The sequence below is a fragment of the Oncorhynchus masou genome, chromosome 1 (assembly GCF_036934945.1).
Source record: "Oncorhynchus masou masou isolate Uvic2021 chromosome 1, UVic_Omas_1.1, whole genome shotgun sequence".
In the NCBI taxonomy this organism is placed as follows: domain Eukaryota; kingdom Metazoa; phylum Chordata; class Actinopteri; order Salmoniformes; family Salmonidae; genus Oncorhynchus; species Oncorhynchus masou.
This window is the reverse complement of record NC_088212.1, coordinates 61,849,893-61,873,710: the sequence shown is the minus strand read 5'-3', so window position 1 is coordinate 61,873,710 and position 23,818 is coordinate 61,849,893. Positions and strand designations below refer to the sequence as shown.

At 41.5% G+C, this 23,818-nt stretch overlaps 1 protein-coding gene across 3 annotated transcripts in view; it reads left to right on the top strand.

The window, feature by feature from the left end:
- Positions 1 to 23,818, top strand: part of LOC135547547 (cadherin-8-like) — a 114,714-nt gene that overhangs the window by 9,161 nt on the left and 81,735 nt on the right. For all 3 annotated transcript variants that reach the window (XM_064976665.1, XM_064976656.1, XM_064976647.1), the window contains exon 3: positions 21,108 to 21,402. In XM_064976665.1, coding sequence (XP_064832737.1) covers positions 21,108 to 21,402 — 295 coding nt within the window. The remainder of the gene's footprint in view (positions 1 to 21,107; positions 21,403 to 23,818) is intronic.

The window sequence follows — 23,818 nt, the reverse complement described above, 5'->3', positions numbered from 1 at the left end:
CTAACCCCAATTATTCTGGGGATATTATACATGCACCGTATGTGTACCACTATAGAGAGCTCATTATGGAGACATGTTGGGATGTGACCTTTATGTCACCCTCTATGGGTGAATGTAATGTCGGCCTATATTCATTCAAGACATGCACTAAACATTGGGCAGGCAGGATCAATTTGCCATAATTGAGGTTACAAATTATCCAAATCTGATTATTCAAATCTACGATTATAATGATCTAAAACCTACTAATTGGCCTCTTTCAGTGATCGTGGGCAGCTAAGATACCCTTTGAGCCAGTAGATGTTTGGCTCAGCTCTCCATCTCTCTCCTATGGATGGCATCCTCAGCATGAGTAGCTGCAGGCAGCACAGCTTATCCCTGTGCCTCTACTCCCATACACAGCCTAGGAGCAAAACTGGGACTACAAAGTAATCTTGTTAAGAATGGATGTTGTTATTGTGCATTTGGCTTCATGGTTAGCTAGGAGCACATGTGGGCTGCCGGAAGAAGACAATGGGAAGGGGTGGGAGGAAAGCCTATTTCTGGAATTTTCTAAGATGACAGAATCCGCCCCCCTTCCCCCTCGCACCTCACCCTCCTGTACCAAAATAACAACAAAGCTGAAATCAACAATGGCGCTGACATTTGCTTGAAGACCCATTTCTTTACCAATCTCCACTTGCAAAGATGATGATAATCATAGCAGAGTGAAAGGGAAAAAAGGTGCTAACCTTATTCACTGTTTTGTAGCTATTATGGTGAGTTGAGCAGGAAAAATTGTAAAAGAAAGTATCCATGGAGAATCAATGGCCCAGGCGTTTCTCAGTGACACTGCCTCAGCCAACAGACTGTGCCTCTGACCTTTATCACAAATGAATTATTTCTGTTTCATGATCCTTTTTGCAAAAAGAAAGAAATAGCTGAAATAATTGCTGAAAGAATAAAACAAGAATAAAAAGGGCAACCTAGCAGACTTCCTCAACAACCCAGTTCACATACAAACTCATATCCTCTGCCAATGTGTTTGGCTGTATTTGAATCTCAATGGTGTCCATGATTCAACAGCAAAGCCTTACAAATAGAGATTTAACGTCCATCATATAGAAAGGACCTACTGGCAGGTAGTAGTGGCAATGCAGTGAAATGTGTGAAACCTATGGATATAAAATCTTTGCCGATTTTTCCGTTTTTTTCTCGCTTTTCTTTTGGATGACGGGGTGGGGGGTGGGTGCGTGCATGAAAAATTCAGAACGCTGTAATATAAAATCCAGATCAGTCATGAATCCTTAATGGAAATCAGGACTGAACATGTAGAGTTGTGGAATAGTGCTCAAAGAGGGATGGCTTTCTTTGTTAGCCGCCAATTGTGTTGGTAATGGGCTTCTGTTTTAGACACACACATGCCGTTATACAGCATCTCTTCGCTGTATTGTGTTGTTCAGACATGTGCCCTTGGCTGATAGTAAGCAAGAGGGATGGGAGGAATACGAGTAAGCCAACAATTGTGTGAAAAGCTATGACTTGCAGTACAGTGAAATGCATTATTCTTGGGGCGTAGCTATAATGGTATATCATCAGTTTGGTTATGCAACTGGGAAGGACATGTATGATAGTGTCCATAGAGATTCACAAGATAAGTCTGAATTTTTTTTTTCTTCCTCACTCTACCATTCTATCGTACAATGAACAGTTACAATATCCATATTTTTGTTTCGTTATCAATAGAAGAGGGTCCAATGATCAAATGTACATCTTTTTTTTAAGTCTTTTGACATCACTGCCCATGTGGACTGAAGTTTAACTTGAGCCCCATATCCGAGCTCATCTGGTTACCCTGGAACTGAGAATAATCATCAAGGAGTTCACCTGCTCCACCACATAGTGAGAAATGGTACTTCCTCATGTGCATGATCATTTAAATTGCACAACCAATGTCAATCACAGATACATCTTTTGGGAACTACTCACATTGTAGATGTATGAGGTTTATTGATCATTGACCTATGAGGAACAGGTACCCGGGGAAGGAGTGTACCTATATTTACAGTTGCTGTGATAGTTTCATCACTTCATATCTTCATTGATCTTAAAATGTATCACACTCACTCATAGGGGATGACCTAGCAAACTGAATGCGACCTCTGGATTGATGCTGCCACACAGCACCGTATTTTTCACTATTTGTATATCCCCCTACCTGGTGATGTTTGCTCCAATCACAGTAGCCTGTATCCCCACTGCTAAAATGTGCCATGTTTATCAATGTTTTCTTGCACGCAAAAAAAAAAGAATGTCATGTTTTCTTATCTCCCATTTATAGAGGTACACAAGTGTGGGCTGTGAAAATGCTAATGCTAGTGGTGTTTCCATGTTGATGACCTTTTCTTTTTGTTGATGCACAATGTTTTCATAAATAGCGTACCGATATCCCAGGCTGTGTAATTACCGCACTACAACACATGGAGCCTCTTTATTAGTTTTCTGACAATGGCCTGCCTCGTCACAGCCGGCGGGTAGGAAACGCACTCCTGTTGTCTTGTATATACAAAGATGATTCCCCGTATGCCGTCCCCTCTTCACACAGTTCCTATTGCTTTTGATTAAGCTATCGCTTAAAGATGCATCTTCAGTGCAACATATTCGGCCTAGATTTGGGTTCACTTTAAGGCTGTTGAGTTACATATCTTCGTCGTATTTCATTAATAAGGGCAAAATGGAACATGTGGGCGTTGCAATAATACAGCTCTATCACTACATCTGATTTATATCAAGTTGGATAAAAAGCAAAGCCAATTAACACTGAGATTATGACTAGCTGACAATGGCTGTTGTATTATTCATGTTCATTTCTGTTCTTTTCATTTAATCATGGCAATAATGTTCAGACATTAAAATATGAATTCAATAACCTTTTCAACAATGTACTTAGTGAGAGATACTAATTTCAAGGTAGCCTGCTCATCAACTGACTGAACAGGTTCATCTCATCACATCTGAAAGGTCGGACCTTTGAAGAATCGGGATGAGTCTTTTGGATTGGATTATCAAACGTTTACAATGCAAGAGTAAGGAGATTCCATCCTTTGTTGCATCACTAGTAGCACGGATGCTCTATTCTGAAAAGGTCTGTGCATATGTAATTGAATCCCACTCTGTCTGCACTAGCTTTGCACTTGTCGATAAGGATCACGCTCCACAGGTTCGGCTCTTGGGATTAGGGCAGAGGCGTTTGATCTGAGAAAGGAGAGGAAAACGGATTGCATAAAATCACAACTCCACAGAAACCATTTTGAAAAAGGCTGTGTCAGCTGATTGAGGCTATTGTTACATGCCCAGTCCTGGACTTAGCCTAGCTTATTGTGTCCTCAGGATACCTTCGTCAACAATTAGCTCATACAATGGTGATACAGTGCTAAATATTCCTTCTTGCTCTATCCACATACACCCACACACACACCTCAGCACACTTTTCCAAACAAAAGAAACAGTGTTGCTCAAATCAAGTTGGCCCAACCAACACAGCATGTCTCATCACACCGGAAAGTTAACTTGACTTTTATCTTACGAGCTGCGGTCTGCCTGGCAGATAACGGCATGCCCAGAAGTGCCTTGGATCAGCTATCTGGGTCCCCTGTGCCCGACTGGGATCAACACAGTAAAGGGGCTGGATGTGCCAGTTACGGAACATAATTACTACTAATGACCATTAGGAGTTCAGTTTTCACCCTCCAGGGGTTGGAGAAAGGGCTTTCGTCTTATCAGTTGATTAGAGCAAATAGAGGGGCCGGATCCTGCATGTTAAGTAAACGGGGGCTAAAATGTGTTGCATTATCTGGGGAAGACTAATGGAGCAGCTAAGAGTCCATCTCCCACTAATGTATGCCACACATACGGAACTGCTTACAAGAGTGATCAAATCTGGACACATTTGTTCCCCACTGAAATTACACCCTAACATACGTTTCGGGCTTTTGACATTTCTCCAAATTCACTCTGTAGACCTTTGTTTTTCTCTGTTGTAGCACCTTGGCTTTTTAGCATTCAAATGTTGATGGCACTGATGTTGGTTTTCCTCCTGCTAGATTCATTTGCATATGTAAATGAACAATTGATATGGATCTTCCACTCTCAGATGAACATTTTGCATTTTGCAAATTGCCAAGCAAGTAATTACTTATTGACAGACTCATATTTTGGAGGAAATTATAACATGAGGTGGAAACGGGGCCAAGTTGAAAACCTCTGCTTAATCAATAGGTGGACATGAGTTGAGGGAGAGAGAGAGCACTGCCAATCTAGACTGAATAATTAACTTTGTGCTGCTTCAGATTCACCTCGTGTTGAGACTCATCATCATTATCAACCTCCCGTCCACCTTCAACTGCAGGCCAAAGTTGGTTGGTAACACTGTTTCACTAAAGTAATGTACATTTTTATCCTGAAGATACTCAACCTCCTAACATGCATACAATCTTTATGAACAGTTGAGAATCAAATGTGGGAGAAGAAAATGTGCAAAAATAATGTTTGTTTCATTCACCAATGTTTTATTCACCAAGGCCAGTTTGCCAGGCTCAGATATCCAATCTGGTGATGGCTGGACTCCAAGGCACCTCTAACCAACCAAATGCACCATGTAACCTTGAACACGGTGACCCCCTGTGACCTTGAACATTGGGAGTCACTAAAGTCAATAAGCAATTAATATCACTTTGGCCAGGCACTTAGAATTGTGACTGTGGACATTAGATCCGCTGTAATTATCCCGTTCATAATCCTCCATCAATAATAACATTTCCTTTGTCTGCATCAGCCTTAATTGCTAAATATTTTCAATGTGTTTGCATCAGCCCCATTCCCCCTTTAATATCATCCTTCCCGTGAGAGTGGCACCATGAAGAAAAAAAAGAGAGGAGAAATCTGTGCAGCTGAGCTTTCTACCAAGTAATCGAATCCCTCAAAAATGGTTTCATTTTTCTTCATTTCTCTGGCACCACAGGACCTTTAAACAGACCTATGCACCAAAAGAAGGCGCCATAGAACACAATTATAATTCCAATATAGTGTTGTAGAGAAAATGTAAACAGATAGCTGGCTGCAAAGCTTGTCCTCCTATTTTCCCAAAAGACTGGTAATAAAGTAGAACAGATGTAACAGTCGAAAGAGCTTTATACCTCTGTCCCTTTCTTGCTCCAGAAATTGAAAACTGCGGGCCAGTCAGATACTAGGAGAAGAAGGGATACCCTAGATTTATGGGAGAGGGGATTTTGCCATGGGCGTTAATGCGGTTTGTAAATAGAATATAATGTATGAGTATAAATCGTGTTCTCCAAAGCTGACATGCCTGCTTTCCCATACAATACGTCTCTATGTTTTGTCACAGGCTTAATTTCAAAGTGGTTAACTGCCAGACTCTGAGGGGAAAATAAACAAACACAGTCCCCCCAGATATCTGAACAAGTGCAAATTAGAGGAAAACTTTGATTTATAGAGTGCTTGTATATTGGCAAATCTGGAATTCTCCAGGCAAGATATGTTTATCCCCATCCATTTTGTCGAAATATTCTGTTTGTTGCATTCTGTCTTGGGGCAGCATTTGTTTTATGTCTGATTTAGTTTTCTTGTTTATACCCCAATCCTTACGATGCACAAACACTAGTGAGCTGCTTATCGTCATTGTATGGCTGTGGTTACAACTGTTGTATTAATGACTAGTGGTGAAAGTTATGGAAGGCATACAATTAGTGCCTCAGGACAAATCATTGTTTTTGTCTTCATGTTCAATGACCAAAAAAGTATATCTGAAAACAAATATTGCATTTTTGCAAAGAAATGACAACATTGTTAATTATAGTGTCTTTGCACAGTTACAGTTCTTTACATATTTAATTGGAGCGGAAATGTCTCTGCATTTGTGTATGGGTAGAATATAGAAGATAAAACCTGTCAAATTATAAAAGTATCCTCTTAGGAAGCATTGTGTTATGAGCCATTCGTCACCATGAGCAGAAAGTGTCCCTTTAAAATATGAATGCCAATTAGCAAAAACAAGTTCCATCCCCCAAACACATTAATTAGTCAATAGTTTTTGTTTATTTCCTTCTCGATTCACTTGTCGTTTTGTGGTAGTAATTAACAATAGTGTTGAGGAAAACACTTTTCGGGATAGCTTAATTTACCCTACTACTGATGCCTTGGGATTCATTTCCGGCTCAGACCATGTAGGCCTTATGATCTACTGTCCTGACCTTTAGCATATGAATCCAATCTTGTGGAGTTAGTCACTTAGCCTGGGAGAAGGCTTCTGCAGGCAGTTAAAGTGACGATCCCAACTGGCCTAGCCCTCTGATGTGTGTAAATCAGGGAGCTAGGTCGGGCCAGGCACTCTGGCAAGCAGCTCTGGGAATGCCAGGCAGTGTGATTTCACTGTCTGAGAGGACTAGCAAGCCACTGAAGAACAAGTCATCCGTCTGCTCTGACACTGACACTGTAAAAGTTGTCCTCAGGCAAGGACTCCCTCTGTACAGCATGAGGAGTAGGTGTTAGCGGGAAAGTCTCATGGGCTCTCTCTTTTCCTCTCTTTTTCTCGCAAACACACTCTCGCTCTCTCCCACACACACACACACACACACACACACACACACACACACACACACACACACACACACACACACACACACACACACACACACACACACACACACACACACACACACACACACACACACACACACACACACACACACACACACACACACACACAGGTACATAGACTGGTGTCTATGAAGACGGGGTTAGTCTAGCACCATCTGCCATATACAGCAAGCTCAGAAAATAACAATCCATTTTCAACAAATCATGGCAGATTTTGTGAGTGGATTTGATGATTTGTTGTCAGGGGAATTTATATATTGACTTCTGATCATCAGATTAGGATATGATGAGATTTGCCCCATTTTGACTTCAACTAAATTGACTGTATCTATTGTATGTCATGTATTATTGCTATGCCTCATGTAGGTACCATAAACCTATTGGTTTCCAATTTGTCACTGAATTATCCCTGTTTTTGCGCTAGTTTTCTTTCTACCAGCTTGTTCCCTTGAATAGAAGTTGTATTATGTTGTGATCCCTCCAATAACAAGCTGTTTGAGGTCTAGCTGGTGCCCCAGTTAGAGAAGGGCATGAAGTTACTGTAAGTTAGTTTAATGGCGGGCGCCTGGTAACTGTTCATGGTCATGAAAAGGCTGTGTTGAACAATGGCTAATCAAAAGCTACACAGTATGAGTGACAGAATCAAAGTGGATCTGCATACTGGGGGAATTCTCCAACTTTCTGATTCTCTGCAATTAAGTCTGTTTGGGGAAAGAAAATGCGGTGAGGATTTCTTTCACCAGGCACAAACAACACGAGCACTTCTCAATTCTGCTATGGTGCTTGTGTACATTATTCTCAACCCCTGGAGAGCAAGGAGTTGAGAGAATTAAAAATGAAGAGAGGGAACTAAAGGGTGGGGAGAGGGAAAAATACAATATTTTCACACCATTATTGTTGCAGAGCCTTTTTACAGCAGGAACAATGTTAGACAAAATATACATCGCTCAAGGAAACGCTGTTCTTCCTCTATTATGACCACAACAGACCCCAAATAAGAGCTAGTTTTTGACCTAAAATACTTGGAATTGATAGTTTCTGGCTTTAAAATGTCTTGGAAGAAGTATCTTTATATCTCCATTCATTTACTCTAAATGTAACAAAATATGGCATTTAACTCTTCTTATCTCTCCCTCCATATTTGTTTTTTTATCTACCCACACAGGTATTTCAGGTCAATAGATTTCACCACCCCATTTCTGTGTATGTAAGCATTTTTGTAAGCATCTGGAGCGACTAAATGGATATTGGAACCTGTTATAGAAGCCAGAGGAGCATTGGACAATGGTGAGATTGATGAGTGTTTGGGTGCTTTCCCTGTGACCCTTCCGCATCTGGCAGGAACAGAGTCAGGCAGGTGTGACAGCCAGAATCCATCTCCCAGTCAGGGGTAATAGGGAGGGGCACTCATACAGGGACAACCCCCTCCCCCTTCCTGTTATAGCCATTCCAGGAAGGACACTATTTGCCTCACTGTATGGATCTTGCTTTGTGCATGGGGGCGTTCTCATGCTGAAACAGGAAAGGGCCTTCCTCAAACTGTTGCCACAAAGAATCCCCTTCACTGGAACTAAGGGGCCGAGCCCGAACCATGATAAACAGCCCCAGAGCGTTATTCCTCCTCCACCAAACATTACAGTTGGCACTATGCATTGGGGCAGGTAGTGTTCTCCTAGAATCCACCAAAACCAGATTTGTCCATCGAACTGCCAGATGATGAAGCGTGATTCATCACTCCAGAGAACGTGTTTCCACTGCTCCAGAGTCCAATGGCCACGAGCTTTACACCACTCCAGCCGACGCTTGGCATTGTGCATGGTGTTCTCAGGCTTGTGTGTAGCTGCTCGGCCATGGAAACTAATTTCCTGAAGTTCTTGTGCTGACATTGCTTCCAGAGGCAGTTTGGAACTTGGTAGTGAGTGATGCAACCGGGGACAGACGATTTTTACGCGCTACGTGCTTCAGCACTCGACGGCCCCATTCTGTGAGCTTGTGTGAACTACCACTGAGGCTGAGACGTTGTTGCTCCTAGAAATTTCCACTTCACAATAACAGCAATAACAAAAGTTGACCGGGGCAGCTCGAGCAGGGCAGACATTTTACGAACTGACTTGTCGGAAAGGTGGCATCCTATGATGCTGCCACGTTGAAAGTCATTGAGCTCTTCAGTATGGGCCATTCTACTGCCAATGTTTGTCTATGGCTGTGTGCTAGATTTTATACACCTGTCAGCAACGGGTGTGGCTGAAATAGCCGAATGCACTCATTTGAAGGGGTGTCCACACACTTTTGGTGATGTAGTATATTTGCATGACTATGTTATAAGGTAATGCATGTATATTCTGAAATGTACTGTGCTTTATCCCAAGATAACACTACAAGACAAGCTCTGTTTCATAGGGTATTTTCAGCATATCATATTTAAGTTATTTAATACTGTAGTAGGGAAAGTGACTAAATGCAGTCATGCAGAGTCTCTCTCTTGGAGATAAAAGCATCTCTATGCCGTGTGGCCGAGCAGCATTGTTCGAGTGCGTAACTCCGGAGCCCTGGAGTGTAGCCCTGTCAGTGGCATGGAAAATCCCTTTGTGGCTCAGCTCTGATGTAAATCACAGGTAAGGGGAATCTGAGCCTGGCTGATGTACGGTACCAGCAGTGTGCCGTGAAATCTCTGTTGACATTACCCATAGGCAATTCCAGACCGAGAGAGAAAAAAAGACACATGAACAATTCAAAAAGTCAGTTTTGACTCCTGTCTCCTCTGCTATGGAACTGAATTTGCAGCACTAAGGATACCATCCCTGACAGTAACTAGTTGTAAAAAGAACTAATTTAACTGCTCGTTCTTACATTTACAATAGCACAAAGACCTAACCTGTTTTCTTATTTTTTCTTGGGTAACCTTTAAATAGACTAAGATATTTTCCAGATTTGATGGGGAAAGAAAAATAGATAACTTTCAAATGAAGTGAGTTTGCTAGGATGAGTTACATGAAGCGATTTTCATGTTCTTTGGCGCCATAGGGAGAAATAAATGACTATCTTTCTGTAGCATATAACAATATTTAGTTGAAATTATCTAGAGTGAAGTGCTGGACTAAAATGGGAGCACTTTATATGAATGTTCAGGACCTTGTCTGTTATTTTGCTCCATTCTTTTGAGTGGTGCAGTGTGATGTAAAAGGTCAGCCGTTTTGCCATGGGATAAAGTTATGTAATCCTGCGTATTTTGTCTCAAGTGACAGAGCATTGTGAACTGTGTCTCAGAGCTACAATGATAATGCACTTAGATGACTGAGTTTCTAAAGAAAGAAAAAACAGCATCATTGCTGTCTGTAGGGGGGGTGGGGGGGTGGGGGGGGGGTATGGTGATGTCTCTTTCCCTAGTCAATGGTTCCTTTTTCTCGGCAGTGTGAAGCACATACACACAAGCATGACTCACACAGACAGTCCACTCGGAGGTGATGTGACATCTTCAAACACAGCTTTGTGTAATTCCACATTCAACTAGACTATCTGCGTTGACGGTGCTGCCTAAGTGAGGGACCTTTTCTCTCCCCTAGCTATCTAAAGGGAGCTGCCAGCTGCTGCTGTGAAGAGCACTGCTTAATTGTTTTCCGCTACAGCAATGCATCCTTTTCTTTTGTTCACCTAGGAACATAAAATGGAGCTGTTATTTGCATATCTAATGACAATCGAAAAGCCAAGCTTCTTAAGGGAGGAAAAATGTCAAACGGACCAATAACAGCAATGTTTGCAGATTTATTACATGCCTCCAGATAAATTTCTCGCTGATACCTATACATGAAATATCCCAATGGAGAGATATGCAAGCCATGTTTCTATAGACGATACAGCTGTTGCTGTGTGTTTATTGCTGGATTTTCAACTTAGTTTAATATTCCTGCTAGCCACAGGGTACAGATTCTTGTTATTAGTGCACTTGTGACATATTATTCAGTAGGACATACTTACAGAGAAAACTCTAACTGAAGTTGTCCATGACGCTTGGTCAAGCACTCAAAGTCTATTCTTTTGTTATTGAGATGTTGCACAGGTGTGCATCTGCAGTCACAATGGTCTGACCTTTTTTCCCCCATGGGAGGGAGCTCTAAATAAAGGTTGTTGCATTGCATGTCTCTCTTAGTGCTTCGTAATGTATGTCATGACTCATTGTACAGAACATGGGGGTATAGTCGTCTAGAAGTGTACTGGTTAAACTTATCGTAGAATAAGATTCAATGATTTTAGTGGAATTATTATGTATCATTAGCCTATTAGCATGGCGATTGGTTGATAGGCTGTTCGAGAAGGTTTGAATCCTAAGCAACCTGCTTACACATTGTTTGAAGTACAATAGACCAACATATGTAGCTGTAACAGTATAGCTTCCATCCCTCTGCTTGCCCCAACCTGGGCTCGAACCAGGGACCCTCTGCACAAATCAACAACTGACACCCACGAAGCATCATTACCCATCGCTCCACAAAAGCCATGGCCCTTGCGAGCAAGGGGAACCACTATTTCAAGGTCTCAAAGTGAGTCACGTCACCGATTTAAACGCTATTAGCACGCACCACCACTAACTAGCTAGCCGTTTCACATTGGTTACATAGCTACTGTAGTAGGTCAAAGCTGTGTGCTGGAAAATCTTGGCAGAGCATTTAAAACATAGTATTTGTGTTTAATAGACATATGACATAATAATAGTGTGTTTCATTGTTGACCATGTTCTGTGAAAAATTTACAATTTTTAAAAGTTTTTACATTTATTTTTATTTCACCTTTATTTAACCAGGTAGGCCAGTTGAGAACAAGTTCTCATTTACAACTGTGACCTGCAAAGCAGTGTGACAAAAACAACAACACAGAGTTACACATAAACAAACGTACAGTCAATAACCCAATAGAATTTTTTTTGAAAAATCTATGTAGAGTGTGTGTAAATGTAGAAGAGTAGGGAGATAGGCAATACATAGGCCATAGAGGTGAAATAACTACAATTTAGCATTAACACTGGAGTGATAGATGTGCAGATGATGATGATGTGGAAGTAGAGATACTGGGGTGCAATATAGCAAGAGAGTAAGTAATAATATGGGGACGAGGTAGTTGGGTGTGCTATTTACAGATTGGCTGTGTACAGGTACAATGATCGCTAAGCTGCTCTGACAGCTGATAATTAAATTTAGAGAGAGAGATATGACTCCAGCTTCAGTCATTTTTGCAATTCGTTCCAGTCATTGGCAGCAGAGAACTGGAAGAAAAGGCGGCCAAAGGAAGAGTTGGCTATGGGGATGATCAGTGAAATATACCTGCTGGAGCACGTGCTACGGGTGGGTGTTGCTCTGGTGACCAGTGGGCTGAGATAAGGCGGGGCTTTACATAGCAAAGACTTAGAGATGACCAGGAGACAGTGGGTTTGGTGTGACGAATATGTAGCGAGGGCCAGCCAATGAGAGCATACAGGTCGCAGTAGTGAGTAGTATATGGGGATTTGGTGACAAAATTGATGGCACTGTGATAGACTACATCCAGTTTGTGGAGTAGAGTGTTGGGGGCTATTTTGTAAATGACATCGCCGAAGTCAAGGATCGGTAGGATAGTCAGTTTTACGAGGGTGTATTTGGTAGCATGAGTGAAGGAGGCTTTGTTGCGAAATAGGAAGCCGATTCCAGATCTAATTTTGGATTGGAGATGCTTAATGTGAGTCTAGAAGGAGAGTTTACAGTCTAACCAGACACCTAGGTATTTGTAGTTGTCCACATATTCTAGGTCTGAACCGTCCAGAGTAGGGATGCTAGTCTGGTGGGTGGGTGCGGACAGCAATCGGTTGAAGAACATGCACTTCGTTTTACTAGCATTTAAAAGCAGTTGGAGGCCAAAGAAGGAGTGTTGTATGGCAATGAAGCTCGTTTGGAGCTTTGTTAGCACAGTGTCTAAAGAAGGGCCAGATGTATACAGAATGGTGTCGTCTGCGTAGAGGTTGATCAGAGAATCACCAGCCGCAAGAGCGACATCATTGATATATACAGAAAAAGGAGTCGGCCTGAGAATTGAACCCTGTGGCACCCGCATAGAGACTGCCAGAGGTCCAGACTACAGGTCCTCCGATTTGACACACTGAACTCTATCTGCGAAGTAGTTGGTGAACCAGATGAGGCAGTCATTTGAGAGGCGAAGGCTATTGAGTCTGCCGATAAGCATGCGGTGATTGACAGAGTCGAAAGCCTTGGCCAGGTTGATGAAGACGGCTGCACAGTGCTGTCTTTTATCGATGGCGGTTATGATATCGTTTATGACCTTGAGAGTGGCTGAGGTGCACCCATGACCAGCTCGGAAACCAGATTGCATAGTGGAGAAGGTACGGTGGGATTCGAAATGGTCAGTGATCTGTTTGTTAACTTGGCTTTCGAAGATTTTAGAAAAGCAGGGCAGGATGGATATAGGTCTATAACAGTTTGGGTCTAGAGTGTCTCCCACTTTGAAGAGGGGGATGACCATGGCATCTTTCCAATCTTTGGGGATCTCAGACGATACAAAAGAAGGGTTGAATAGGCTAGTAATAGGGGTTGCAACAATTTCGGCAGATCATTTTAGAAAGTGAGGGTCCAGATTGTCTAGCCCAGGTTATTTGTAGGGATCCAGATTTTGTAGTTCTTTCTTTGGATTTGGGTGAAGGAGAAGCGGGGGGGGGGGGGTCTGGTCAAGTTGCTGCAAGGGGTGCTGAGATGATGGCCGGGGTAGGGTTAGCCAGGTGGAAAGCATGGCCAGCCGTAAAAAAATGCTTATTGAATTGACCTATTATCGTAGATATATCAGTGGTGACAGTGTTTCCTATCCTCAGTGCAGTGGGCAGCTCGGAGAAGGTGCTCTTATTCTCCATGGACTTTACAGTGTCCCAAAACTTTTGGAATTAGTGCTTCAGGAAGCAAAAATCTGTTTGAAAAAGCTAGCCTTAACTTTCCTAACTGACTGAGTATATTGGTTCCTGACTTCCCTGAAAAGTTGCATATCGCGGGTGCTATTCGATGCTAATGTAGAACGCCACAGGATGTTTTTGTGCTGGTTAAGGGCAGTCATGTCTGGGGTGAACCATGGGCTATATCTGTTCTTAGTTCTACTTAGTTCTGAATGGGGCATGCTTATTTAAGATGGTGAGGAAAGCACTTTTGAAGAGCAACAGAGCATCCTCTGCTGATGGGATGAGGTCAATATCATTCCAGGCCAGGTCGATTAGAAAAGCCAGCTCGCTGAAGTGTTGTAGGGAGCGTTTGACAGTGACGAGGGGGGTCGTTTGACCGCGGACCCATTACGCACGCAGGCAATGAGCCAGTGATCGCTGAGATCCTGGTTGAAGACAGCAGAGGTGTATTTAGAGGGCAAGTTGGTCAGAATAATATCTAAGAGGATACCCATGGTTACGTATTTAGGGTTTTACCTGGTAGGTTCCTTGATCATTTGTGTGAGATTGAGGGCATCTAGCTTAGATTGTAGAATGGCCAGGGTGTTAAGCATGTCCCAGTTTAGGTCACCTAACAGTGTGAACTCTGAAGATAGATAGTATAATAATACTCTGTAAATTAGAGTAGGCCATCTCAACAGTCCAACATGAAGAACAGCAGCTAAAATGTCTAAGGCGCAATTCAGAGTCCAAAGCTGCGGATAGCTCTGTGGTCCATTGTGAAATATCCATCTGACTTTTGCAACCACTGTCCGCTGGACGCACAGCCCGACCACGCACCTCCCCAACATTCCTAACCGACCTGGTGACGGTTGGAGAAATGGCTTGAGACGTGCCAAGACTTTGAAAAGTATTAAAGGATGCGTAAATGTTTTTGGACTCTGATAAGCACTTACCATGTAACAATGTGTTGCTTGTAGTGGTGTTATTTACAATATCACATTGCATGTTGTACTGGAGAGTGAGATGCCTATCTTCTATCTTCTAGCTAATTCATTCAGCTGTTCAATAATTAAAAAACAAAAGAATGTTGAAATGTGAATTACAAACCCAAGCAGTGCCATCTGGACAGCAATATTAATCTATCATAACGAAATTATGCATCAAATTAGACTTGCTACAGGTTCCATCTGTACCTTGCGAAATCAATCTCATTCTGATTTGAGTAGGTCAGCTGCATGAAAAAATAAAACAATTTGCTCCTTGATTATTGTTGTTTTGTTCTGGCTTCTCCCCTGGCTTCTGGTGTATATATTTAGGCTCATAGGTAGGCTAATCATACTATGGCGGAGGTTAAAGCTAAAACCTACCCCCGTTTAGAACATGGCATCCATCTCCTAATTAATTTTTACTGCTACGGCTTCTTTGTCTCTGCACTCTACATAATGCAGAGGTTTCTGCTTGGGCTTAGACCTGTTTACACAGATTCTCAGAGAATGCATATGGAATAGGCTATACGATGGATAGAGATACTTATTGTGTCAAGTGCCTTGACTTTACTTTATAGTTAAATATTTTTTATAGCACACTCGTGAAGACGTCAGTAGCAGATTGATTGGCTCAGTGTGGGAAATTGTAAGAAATTAAATGAACAGTGGGAATGACTCTATAGGTATAGTTTCTTACATAACAAAGGTTATTCCCTCACTATAGCAGGTAAGGCTTTAAAGTGTACTCCAGAATAATTTTCTCTCAGCAGGCGGGCAGCCTGACGTACACCTTCCTCACACACACACACATATGGACGCACGCACGGACACACACGCACACACACACACACACACACACACAGACGCACACGCACACACAAACACATACACATTACACCCTCCTCACACACCACAACCGCACGCATGTGCACACACACACGCACACACCCACACGCACACACCCACACACACACACACACACACACACACACACACACACACACACACACACACACACACACACACACACACACACACACACACACACACACACACACACACACACACACACACACACGCACACACATACACATACACATACACACACATTCACAAACAACATATTTTCATGGATGAGCACATCTAATTGCATTGGCCTCTTAGACTAAAGGTAGCCGAGTCATTTGCTCTGTGATCTTTTGCCTTTGAATTAATCTTGTGAAGCAATAGTCTGGCTCAATAACACAATGGCTGCCATTTCTTCCTCTTCTCTTTCTCCATAGGGTTATGCATTGAGAGGTTGCACCATTCAAGACAGTGGATCTGACTGTAATTATTGTACCTCTCATTGGTGGAGTAGTGAGTGTGGTTCTCACTGAGGACATTTTTGTCAGATTTGATTAAAATGGTACTTTCATGGGATGGACTGCAGGGAAAATTGTCCCCAAGAATAGCTAAGTGTATCATATATCATGCATCGAGCCATCTGTTCCTTAAATTCCAAATGTTATTGCAATATTTAGAATTACAGATTATTCATGTAGGTGTAATTAACTAATTAAATCTTTCTAATGAAAAAGTGTCTATATAAATTGCTAGACTTTTTGCTCAGGATCAAGAAACTACATTAAGAAATTCCTTACTGTAGTCTTAAGGTAAGTGGAATATACTTTATATACATATGATGCCATGTTTTTAGTACTACAGCCCATATGATGGTATCTGTGACCTCATACAGTGAGAAATTAATACAGTGAGCAATGTGGACATCGTATCTGACCCTTTATCTGATTGTGATCCGACCATATGAGAACTAGTAAATAGTCATTCAACTAGGAAATAGTAATCCTCATTATCATACCAGCTGTAAACAGGGTTTCAGTTTGTTCACACTTGCTCACATGTTGCGTTGCATACAGTTGTAGTCAGAAGTTTACATACACCTTAGCCAAATACATTTAAACTTTTTCACAACTCCTGACATTTAATCCAAGTAAAAATTCCCTGTCTTAGGTCAGTTAGGATCACCACTTTATTTTGAGAATGTGTAATTTCAGAATAATAGTAGAGAGAATGATTTATTTCAGCTTTTATTTATTTCATCACATTCCCAGTGGGTCAGACATTTTACATACACTCAATTAGTATTTGGTAGCATTGCCTTTAAATTGTTTAACTTTTAACATTTCGGGTAGCCTTCCACAAGCTTCCCACAATAAGTTGGGTGAATTTTGGCCCATTCCTCTTGACAGAGCTGGTGTAACTGAGTCAGGTTTGTAGGCCTCCTTGCTCGCACACACTTTTTCAGTTCTGCCCACAAATGTTCTGTAGGATTTTGGTCAGGGCATTGTGATGGCCACTCACAATACCTTGACTTTGTTGTCCTTAAGCCATTTTGCCACAACTTTGGAAGCATGCTTGGGGTCATTGTCCATTTGGAGGACCCATTTGCGACCAAGCTTTAACTTCCTGATTGATGTCTACAGATGTTGCTTCAATATATCCTCGCAATTTCCATCCTCATGATGCCATCTATTTTGTGAATTACACCAGTTCCTTCTGCAGTAAGGCACCCCCACAACATGATGCTGCTACCCCTGTGATTCACGGTTGGGATGGTATTCTTCGGCTTGCAAACCACCCCCTTTTTCCACCAAACATAACAATAGTCATTTTGGCCAAACAGTTCTATTTTTGTTTCAGCAGACCAGAGGACATTTCTCCAAAAAGTATGATCTTTGTCCCCATGTGCAGTTGCAAAACGTAGTCTGTCTTTTTATAATGTGGTTTTGGAGTAGGAGCTTCTTCCTTGCTGAGCGGCCTTTCAGTTTATGTCGATATAGGACTCGTTTTACTGTGGATATAAATACTTTTGTACCTGTTTCCTCCAGCATCTTCACAAGGTCCTATGCTGTTGTTCTGGGATTGATTTGCACTTTTTGCACCAAAGTACATTAATCTCTAGGAGACAGAACACGTCTCCTTTCTGTGCGGTATGACGGCTGCGTGGTCCCATGGTGTTTATACTTGCATACTATTGTTTGTACAGATGACCATGGTACCTTCATGCGTTTAGAAATTGCTCCCAAGGATGAACCAGACTTGTGGAGGACTACAATTTTTTTCTGAGGTCTTGGCTGATTTATTTAGACTTTTTCATGATGTCAAAAAAAGAGGCACTGAGTTTGAAGGTAGGCCTTGAAATACATCCACAGGTACACCTTCAATTGACTCAAATAATGTAAATTAGCCTATCAGAAGCTTCTAAAGCCATGACATCATTTTCTGGAATTTTCCAAGCTTTTTAATTAAAGGCACAGTCAACTTAGTGTATGTAAATTTGTGACCCACTGGAACTGTGATACAGTGAATTATAAGTGAAGTAATCTGTCTGCAAACAATTGTTGGAAAAATTACTTGTGTCATGCACAAAGTAGATGTCCTAACCGACTTGCCAAAACTATAGTTTGTTCACAAGAAATTTGTGGAGTAGTTCCACCTTCAACTGTATCAGTTGGCTACCCACACACTGATTGCCCACATCCTAATTTTTTTTTTAAAAAGCAAGTATTTTTGGATGAATTTCACCACACAAATCAGCATATAAGGATTTAAGCTTCCAGGGCGAACAGCACAAAGAAACCCTGCCTAATTGAGCCTTGCAATGAGATTCAGATGGGGAACTACTCTGACATGCTAGACGCCAGCTGACACCCAGTCTTACAGGGTGACAGGGAGCCCTCTCCCTCATACTCCCTCTCCCTGCAGAGAGGAGCAGCACATGCCCTCTCCACCACTTGCCCTGACAAGGAGCAAAATCATTAATTCGCCATGTAGGGCTTAACGCCACACTTAAGTGTGGAGCATGAGGCCGAGGGGGATGAGATGTTCCTCATTAGGATGCACTATTGTTCCTCCGATTGCTATAAAAGCTCATCTTTAGTATGGAGTGACATATTTTCTCCTGAGCTTGACAGTAAAAGCAGCCCCATGTGGCATTGATTGGGGGTACAGTGGGAAGAGGGTGTGATTCCCCTCATTGTGCATTGAGATTCATAATGAAGCAGTGAACTATAATGCAGGCCAATAAGCGTGATGTCTGAGTTCTTACATGCAGAGGGGTTTCTAATAAACATAGATAAATAGATGCGTGATGGGAAGTCCGGATATGTGAGCAGTTTTCATTATCATGCAAGGCTGCGGTTGTGACATTGCTATTGGGTTATTTCCCACTCATTAATCTACTTATGCTTATTTAGTGCAGACTTGGTCTTAAGTGCAGTTTGAGGGTTTGAGTGGTTGAGTGTCTGTACCATATAACATTATTGTTGCAATTGCAAACGTGGACAGAACAGTTTTAATGAACACAAAACGGTTAAGGTTAAGTGTTCCCAGAATGTCATTGTTTGCCGGTGCAGTTTTGTTGCCTTGCTAACTTGGATAATGATAGACAGCCTTGTCAGCCCCTTTTCTTTAATTCTCCTCTCTGATGATCACTTGTGCATTGTGGTGTAAAGATCATCTTATGAGAGGGAAAGAGGCACCATTTTCATTGGACAGTATGCACTGTATCTAGAAACATTCTGGTGAGAGTAGGTTCGTCACTGCTTACTATACATACATTTATTCATATGATGGGGGGGGCGACTGATATTTATTTTTGTTCCAAGATTAGAATAATGGATTAAATTATGCAAGGAAGACTTCATCGTGTATGATTTTTCTTTGCCAGCTTTATATTTTAAGACATATAAGCACACACACTTGCGCACGCACACACACACACACGCACACACGCACGCACACACACACACACCACACCACACCACACCACACACACACACACACACACACACACACACACACACACACACACACACACACACACACACACACACACACACACACACACACACACACACACACACACACACACACACACACAGAGAGATAGCCTCCAAGTAAACTGACAGACATTCATTTGGGCTCATTTAAGGGGTTTTGTAGTGTGTGGAATGATGTGAAGCTGTTGTGTTAATGAGCCACATCTTTCATGTGAAACGATGGCACAATTAGGAAAACAAAAGTGCAAGGTGTGACAATTTAAGTGAATGTGCTTTGTCAGTGTCTGTGAACAGCACCTTTGAGACAGTATATGCATAAAATGGGTTTATAAAACAATCATGGAGGCTTTATAGAGGTCTGGATTTTTGTGCACACATTTTACCATGTTACTCTGTCCCCAAACATGGTCTCAAAGGAATACCTCTGGCAAATTTCAGGGCAGAAAATGAAATGGAAGTTGCTGAATAGGATGTTCTGGTGCAAGATCTTTACAAAAGTACAAATTAGAAAGAGCACCGCTTCTGGACATGTTTTAGACCGATGCTGAACATTGTCCAATTTGCAAATGTTCTACTCTATGGTCCCCTCCCCCCTTCAATCCTTAGTCACTTACCTTTGGGATCAAGTTCCTAATATAAGGATAGAATAAAAACCAGCCATATCCGCTCCTCATTTGAAGAAAAAAACTGTCTCTTACCTTGGAGCTCCATTTCTGTTATCGTCTTATTCCCTATGAATCTCTTTAGTCGTTTGAAACATGAAAAGGGTTGTCTGTACTTGAATCCGCTACTGTTCACACAATGTGTGCTCGCTTGCCAGACTGCAGTGTCAAAGACCTTGACAGGTGACTCTATATGTAGGCAGTGGTGGGAAAAGTACCCAAATCTCGTACTTGAGTAAAAGTGAAGATACTTTAATAGAAAATGACTCAAGTAAAAGTGAATGTCACCCAGTAGAATACTGAGTAAAAGTCTTGCGTTTTAAATAAATGTAAGTATCAAAAGTAAATGTTATTTCTAAAATATGCATCCAACTAGAATGCCCAATGTTCTTGTTTTGTAAATGTACGGATAGCCAGGGACACACTCCAACACTTAGACATCATTTATAAACAAAGCATTTGTGTTTAGTGAGTCCGCCAGATCAGATGCAGAAGGGATGGCCAGAGATTTTCTCTTGATAAGTGTGTGAATTAGACAATTTCCCTATCCTGCATTCAACATGTAAATACTTTTGGGTGTCAGATAAAATGTATTGAGTACAAAGTACATATTTCATTTGGGAATATGGTGGAGTAAAACTAAAAGTTGTCAGAAATATAAATAGTAAGGTAAGGTACAGATACCCCCCCCAAAAATCTTTATTTCTTAAGTACTTTACACCACTGTACATATAGGCAATGAAAGTGTTTGATGTTGGTTAGAACAACATATTTTTCACACTAATGTGTGCTGGCATTGTTATTTGTATAGTGTGCTTCATGATAAGATAATAAAGCAGACATGACCCACTTTCTATTGTGTAACAGTTGACCATATGTTTTATTCTCAGTGGGCCTTAGTTATCAATATATACAAAGACAAATGTTTATGACCACGCCAGTTGCGCCAACATTGGTTTTCAACATTCACAAAACTCTTATCAGTTAACTTAAAGATTATGCCAATGTTAATAGAATACATTGTGAAACTTACCAATTCATTCCTTTTTTTCAGCTACACACAGATTTGGATGTTGGCAGCACACCAATAAAGTATGTCCTGGCTGGCGAAGGGGCGGGTACCATCTTTGCCATCAATGAGATTACGGGAGATATTCATGCCATGAAGAGACTGGACAGAGAGGAGAAGGCAGAGTACACTCTTACAGCACAAGTCACTAACAGAGACACCGATCAACCCCTGGAACCGCCCTCGGAGTTCATCATAAAGGTGCAGGATATAAACGACAATCCGCCACAGTTCGTTGAAGGCCCCTACCGGGCCTCTGTCCCAGAGATGTCTCAAGTGGGTAAGTCAAGTGAAGGCCTTCACTTCTCTTTCTGCAGGCATAAAAACTCATCTCTCCATCATTTGAGAATATTTATTTATTCAGTCTTTATTTAGTCTTTATTTATGTGTAATTGTAGGGTATTTAGGTAACTATCATGATATTTAATAACCCCATTTTTTTTTGGGGGGGGGGTATACTGATGACAACATTGGACGTCATTATAATACACACATAGAATAGATTTTTGCCTGACTTTTCAATTACTTGTTACTATGATGAATTCCATGTTGTCATATTAAATATGGTCCTCAGCGTTGAGTAGTAACAATTCCTGCAAGGGGATACCATATACAGTACCAGTCAAAAGTTGGATTAAATAGATGTGTTCCCCTCGTCAATCTAAACACAATAACCCATAATGACAAAGCAAAAACAATTTTTTATAAAGTTTCGCAAATGTATAAATCCTCTCAAGCTCTGTCAGGTTACATGGGGAGCGTCACTGCACAGCTATTTTCAGGTCTCTCCAGAGATGTTAGATTGGGTTCAAGTCCGGGCTCTGGCTGGGCCACTCAAGGACATTCAGAGACTTGTCCCGAAGCCACTCCTGCATTGAACTGGCTGTGTGCTCAGGGGCATTGTCTTGTTGTAAGGTGAACCTTCGCCCAGTCTGAGGTCCTGAGCACTCTGGAGCAGGTTTTCTGTACTTTGCTTGGTTAATATTTCCCTCAATTCTGACTAGTCTCCCAGTCCCTGCCACTGAAAAATATCCCCACAGCATGATGCTTCCACCACCGTGCTTCTCCGTAGGTATGGTGCCAGGTTTCCACCAGACGTGGCGCTTGGCATTCAGGTCAAAGTGTTCAAACTTTTTTTCATCAGACCAGAGAATTTTGTTTCTCATGGTCTGAGAATCCTTTAAGTGCCTTTTGGCAAACTCCAAATGGGCTGTCATTTGCCTTTTTCTGAGGAGAAGTTTCCGTATGGCCACTCTACCACAAAGGCCTGATTGGTGGAGTGCTGCAGAGATGGTTGTCCTTCTGGAAGGTTCTCCCATCACTACAGAGGAACTCTGGAGCTCTGCCAGAGTGACCATTCCGAACCAAGGCTCTTCTACCCCGATTGCTCAATTTGGCCAGGCGGCCAGCTCTAAGAAGAGTCTTGGTGGTTCCAAGCTTATTCCATTGAAGAATGATTTTAGGCAACTGTGTTCTTGGGGACCTTCAATGCTGCAGCCATTTATTTTATACCCTTCCTTAGATCTGTACCTCGACACAATCCTGTCTGGGAGCTCTATGAACAATTCCATCGACCTCATGGCTTGGTTTTTGCTCTGACATGCACTGTCAACTGTGGAACCTTATATAGACAGGTGTGTGCCTTTCCAAATCATGTCCAATCAATTGAATTCACCACAGGTGGACTCAAATCAAGTTCTAGAAACATCTCAAGGATGATCAATGGAAACAGGACTTACCTGACCTCAATTTCGAGTCTCATAGCAAAGAGTCTGAAAACATATGTAAATATGGTATTTCTGTTTTTAATATATTTGCAAAACAAATATCTAAAAACCTGTTTTCGCTTTGTCATTATGGGGTATTGTGTGTAGATTGATGATGAATTATACTTTTTTAATCATTTTTGGAATAAGGCTGTAATGTAACAAAATATGAAAAAAAGTCATGGGGTCTGAATGGCTTCTGAATTAACTGGAGTGTGCTGTTCTCAATTGAAATGCTCATTGTATTTATCCATGAGTTTTGACAGTGAAGTGAGGGGAATTGCTAGTAGTGGGGTGAAAAGCAAAGTGCTAGTTGACTGCAGAGACTGGAATTTGCCAATGGGAATACAATATAAAAATTGAAGTTTGTGGCTTTTGTTATTTCTTTTTTTTGGATCACTGCTGATTAATTAAACATTCACCAATGTTCTCTTGTTAGCTTGAAAGGCTTTTTGAAACGACTTGTTTCTGTCTTGTTAAGTTTTTATGTGTTGTGGTGTTATGGAAGGAATCAAAAGCTCTGGACATAAGACAGAAACAAACATTCAGTGTTTTTTTTTTCATCTTCCGTCTCATATTCATCAATCTTTTGTGTTTAATGAGATTTTATATAGAACTCTCTATTTTCATGTTGTGCTTTGAAATTCCAATAAAGTCTATTGCGGAAACAGAGGAAAATAAACTCTTATTAACGTAGAGACTGTTGGATTTCTGACAAAAACATGTAACTCAAAAGTATTAAAAAGGTCAATTCTAAAACAGTAAGCTGTTATTTGGAGCTTTATCAAATAAAGGTTAGCTTTTAAAATGTTTGGGCTGACATGCCTCTCATAGTACACATTCAAATATAGGCTATACAATGCCCCAGTGTCATCACAACCTTGGCAGGCAGTTACCACGAGAAGAAAATATATGTGACGTGTGCTGGAA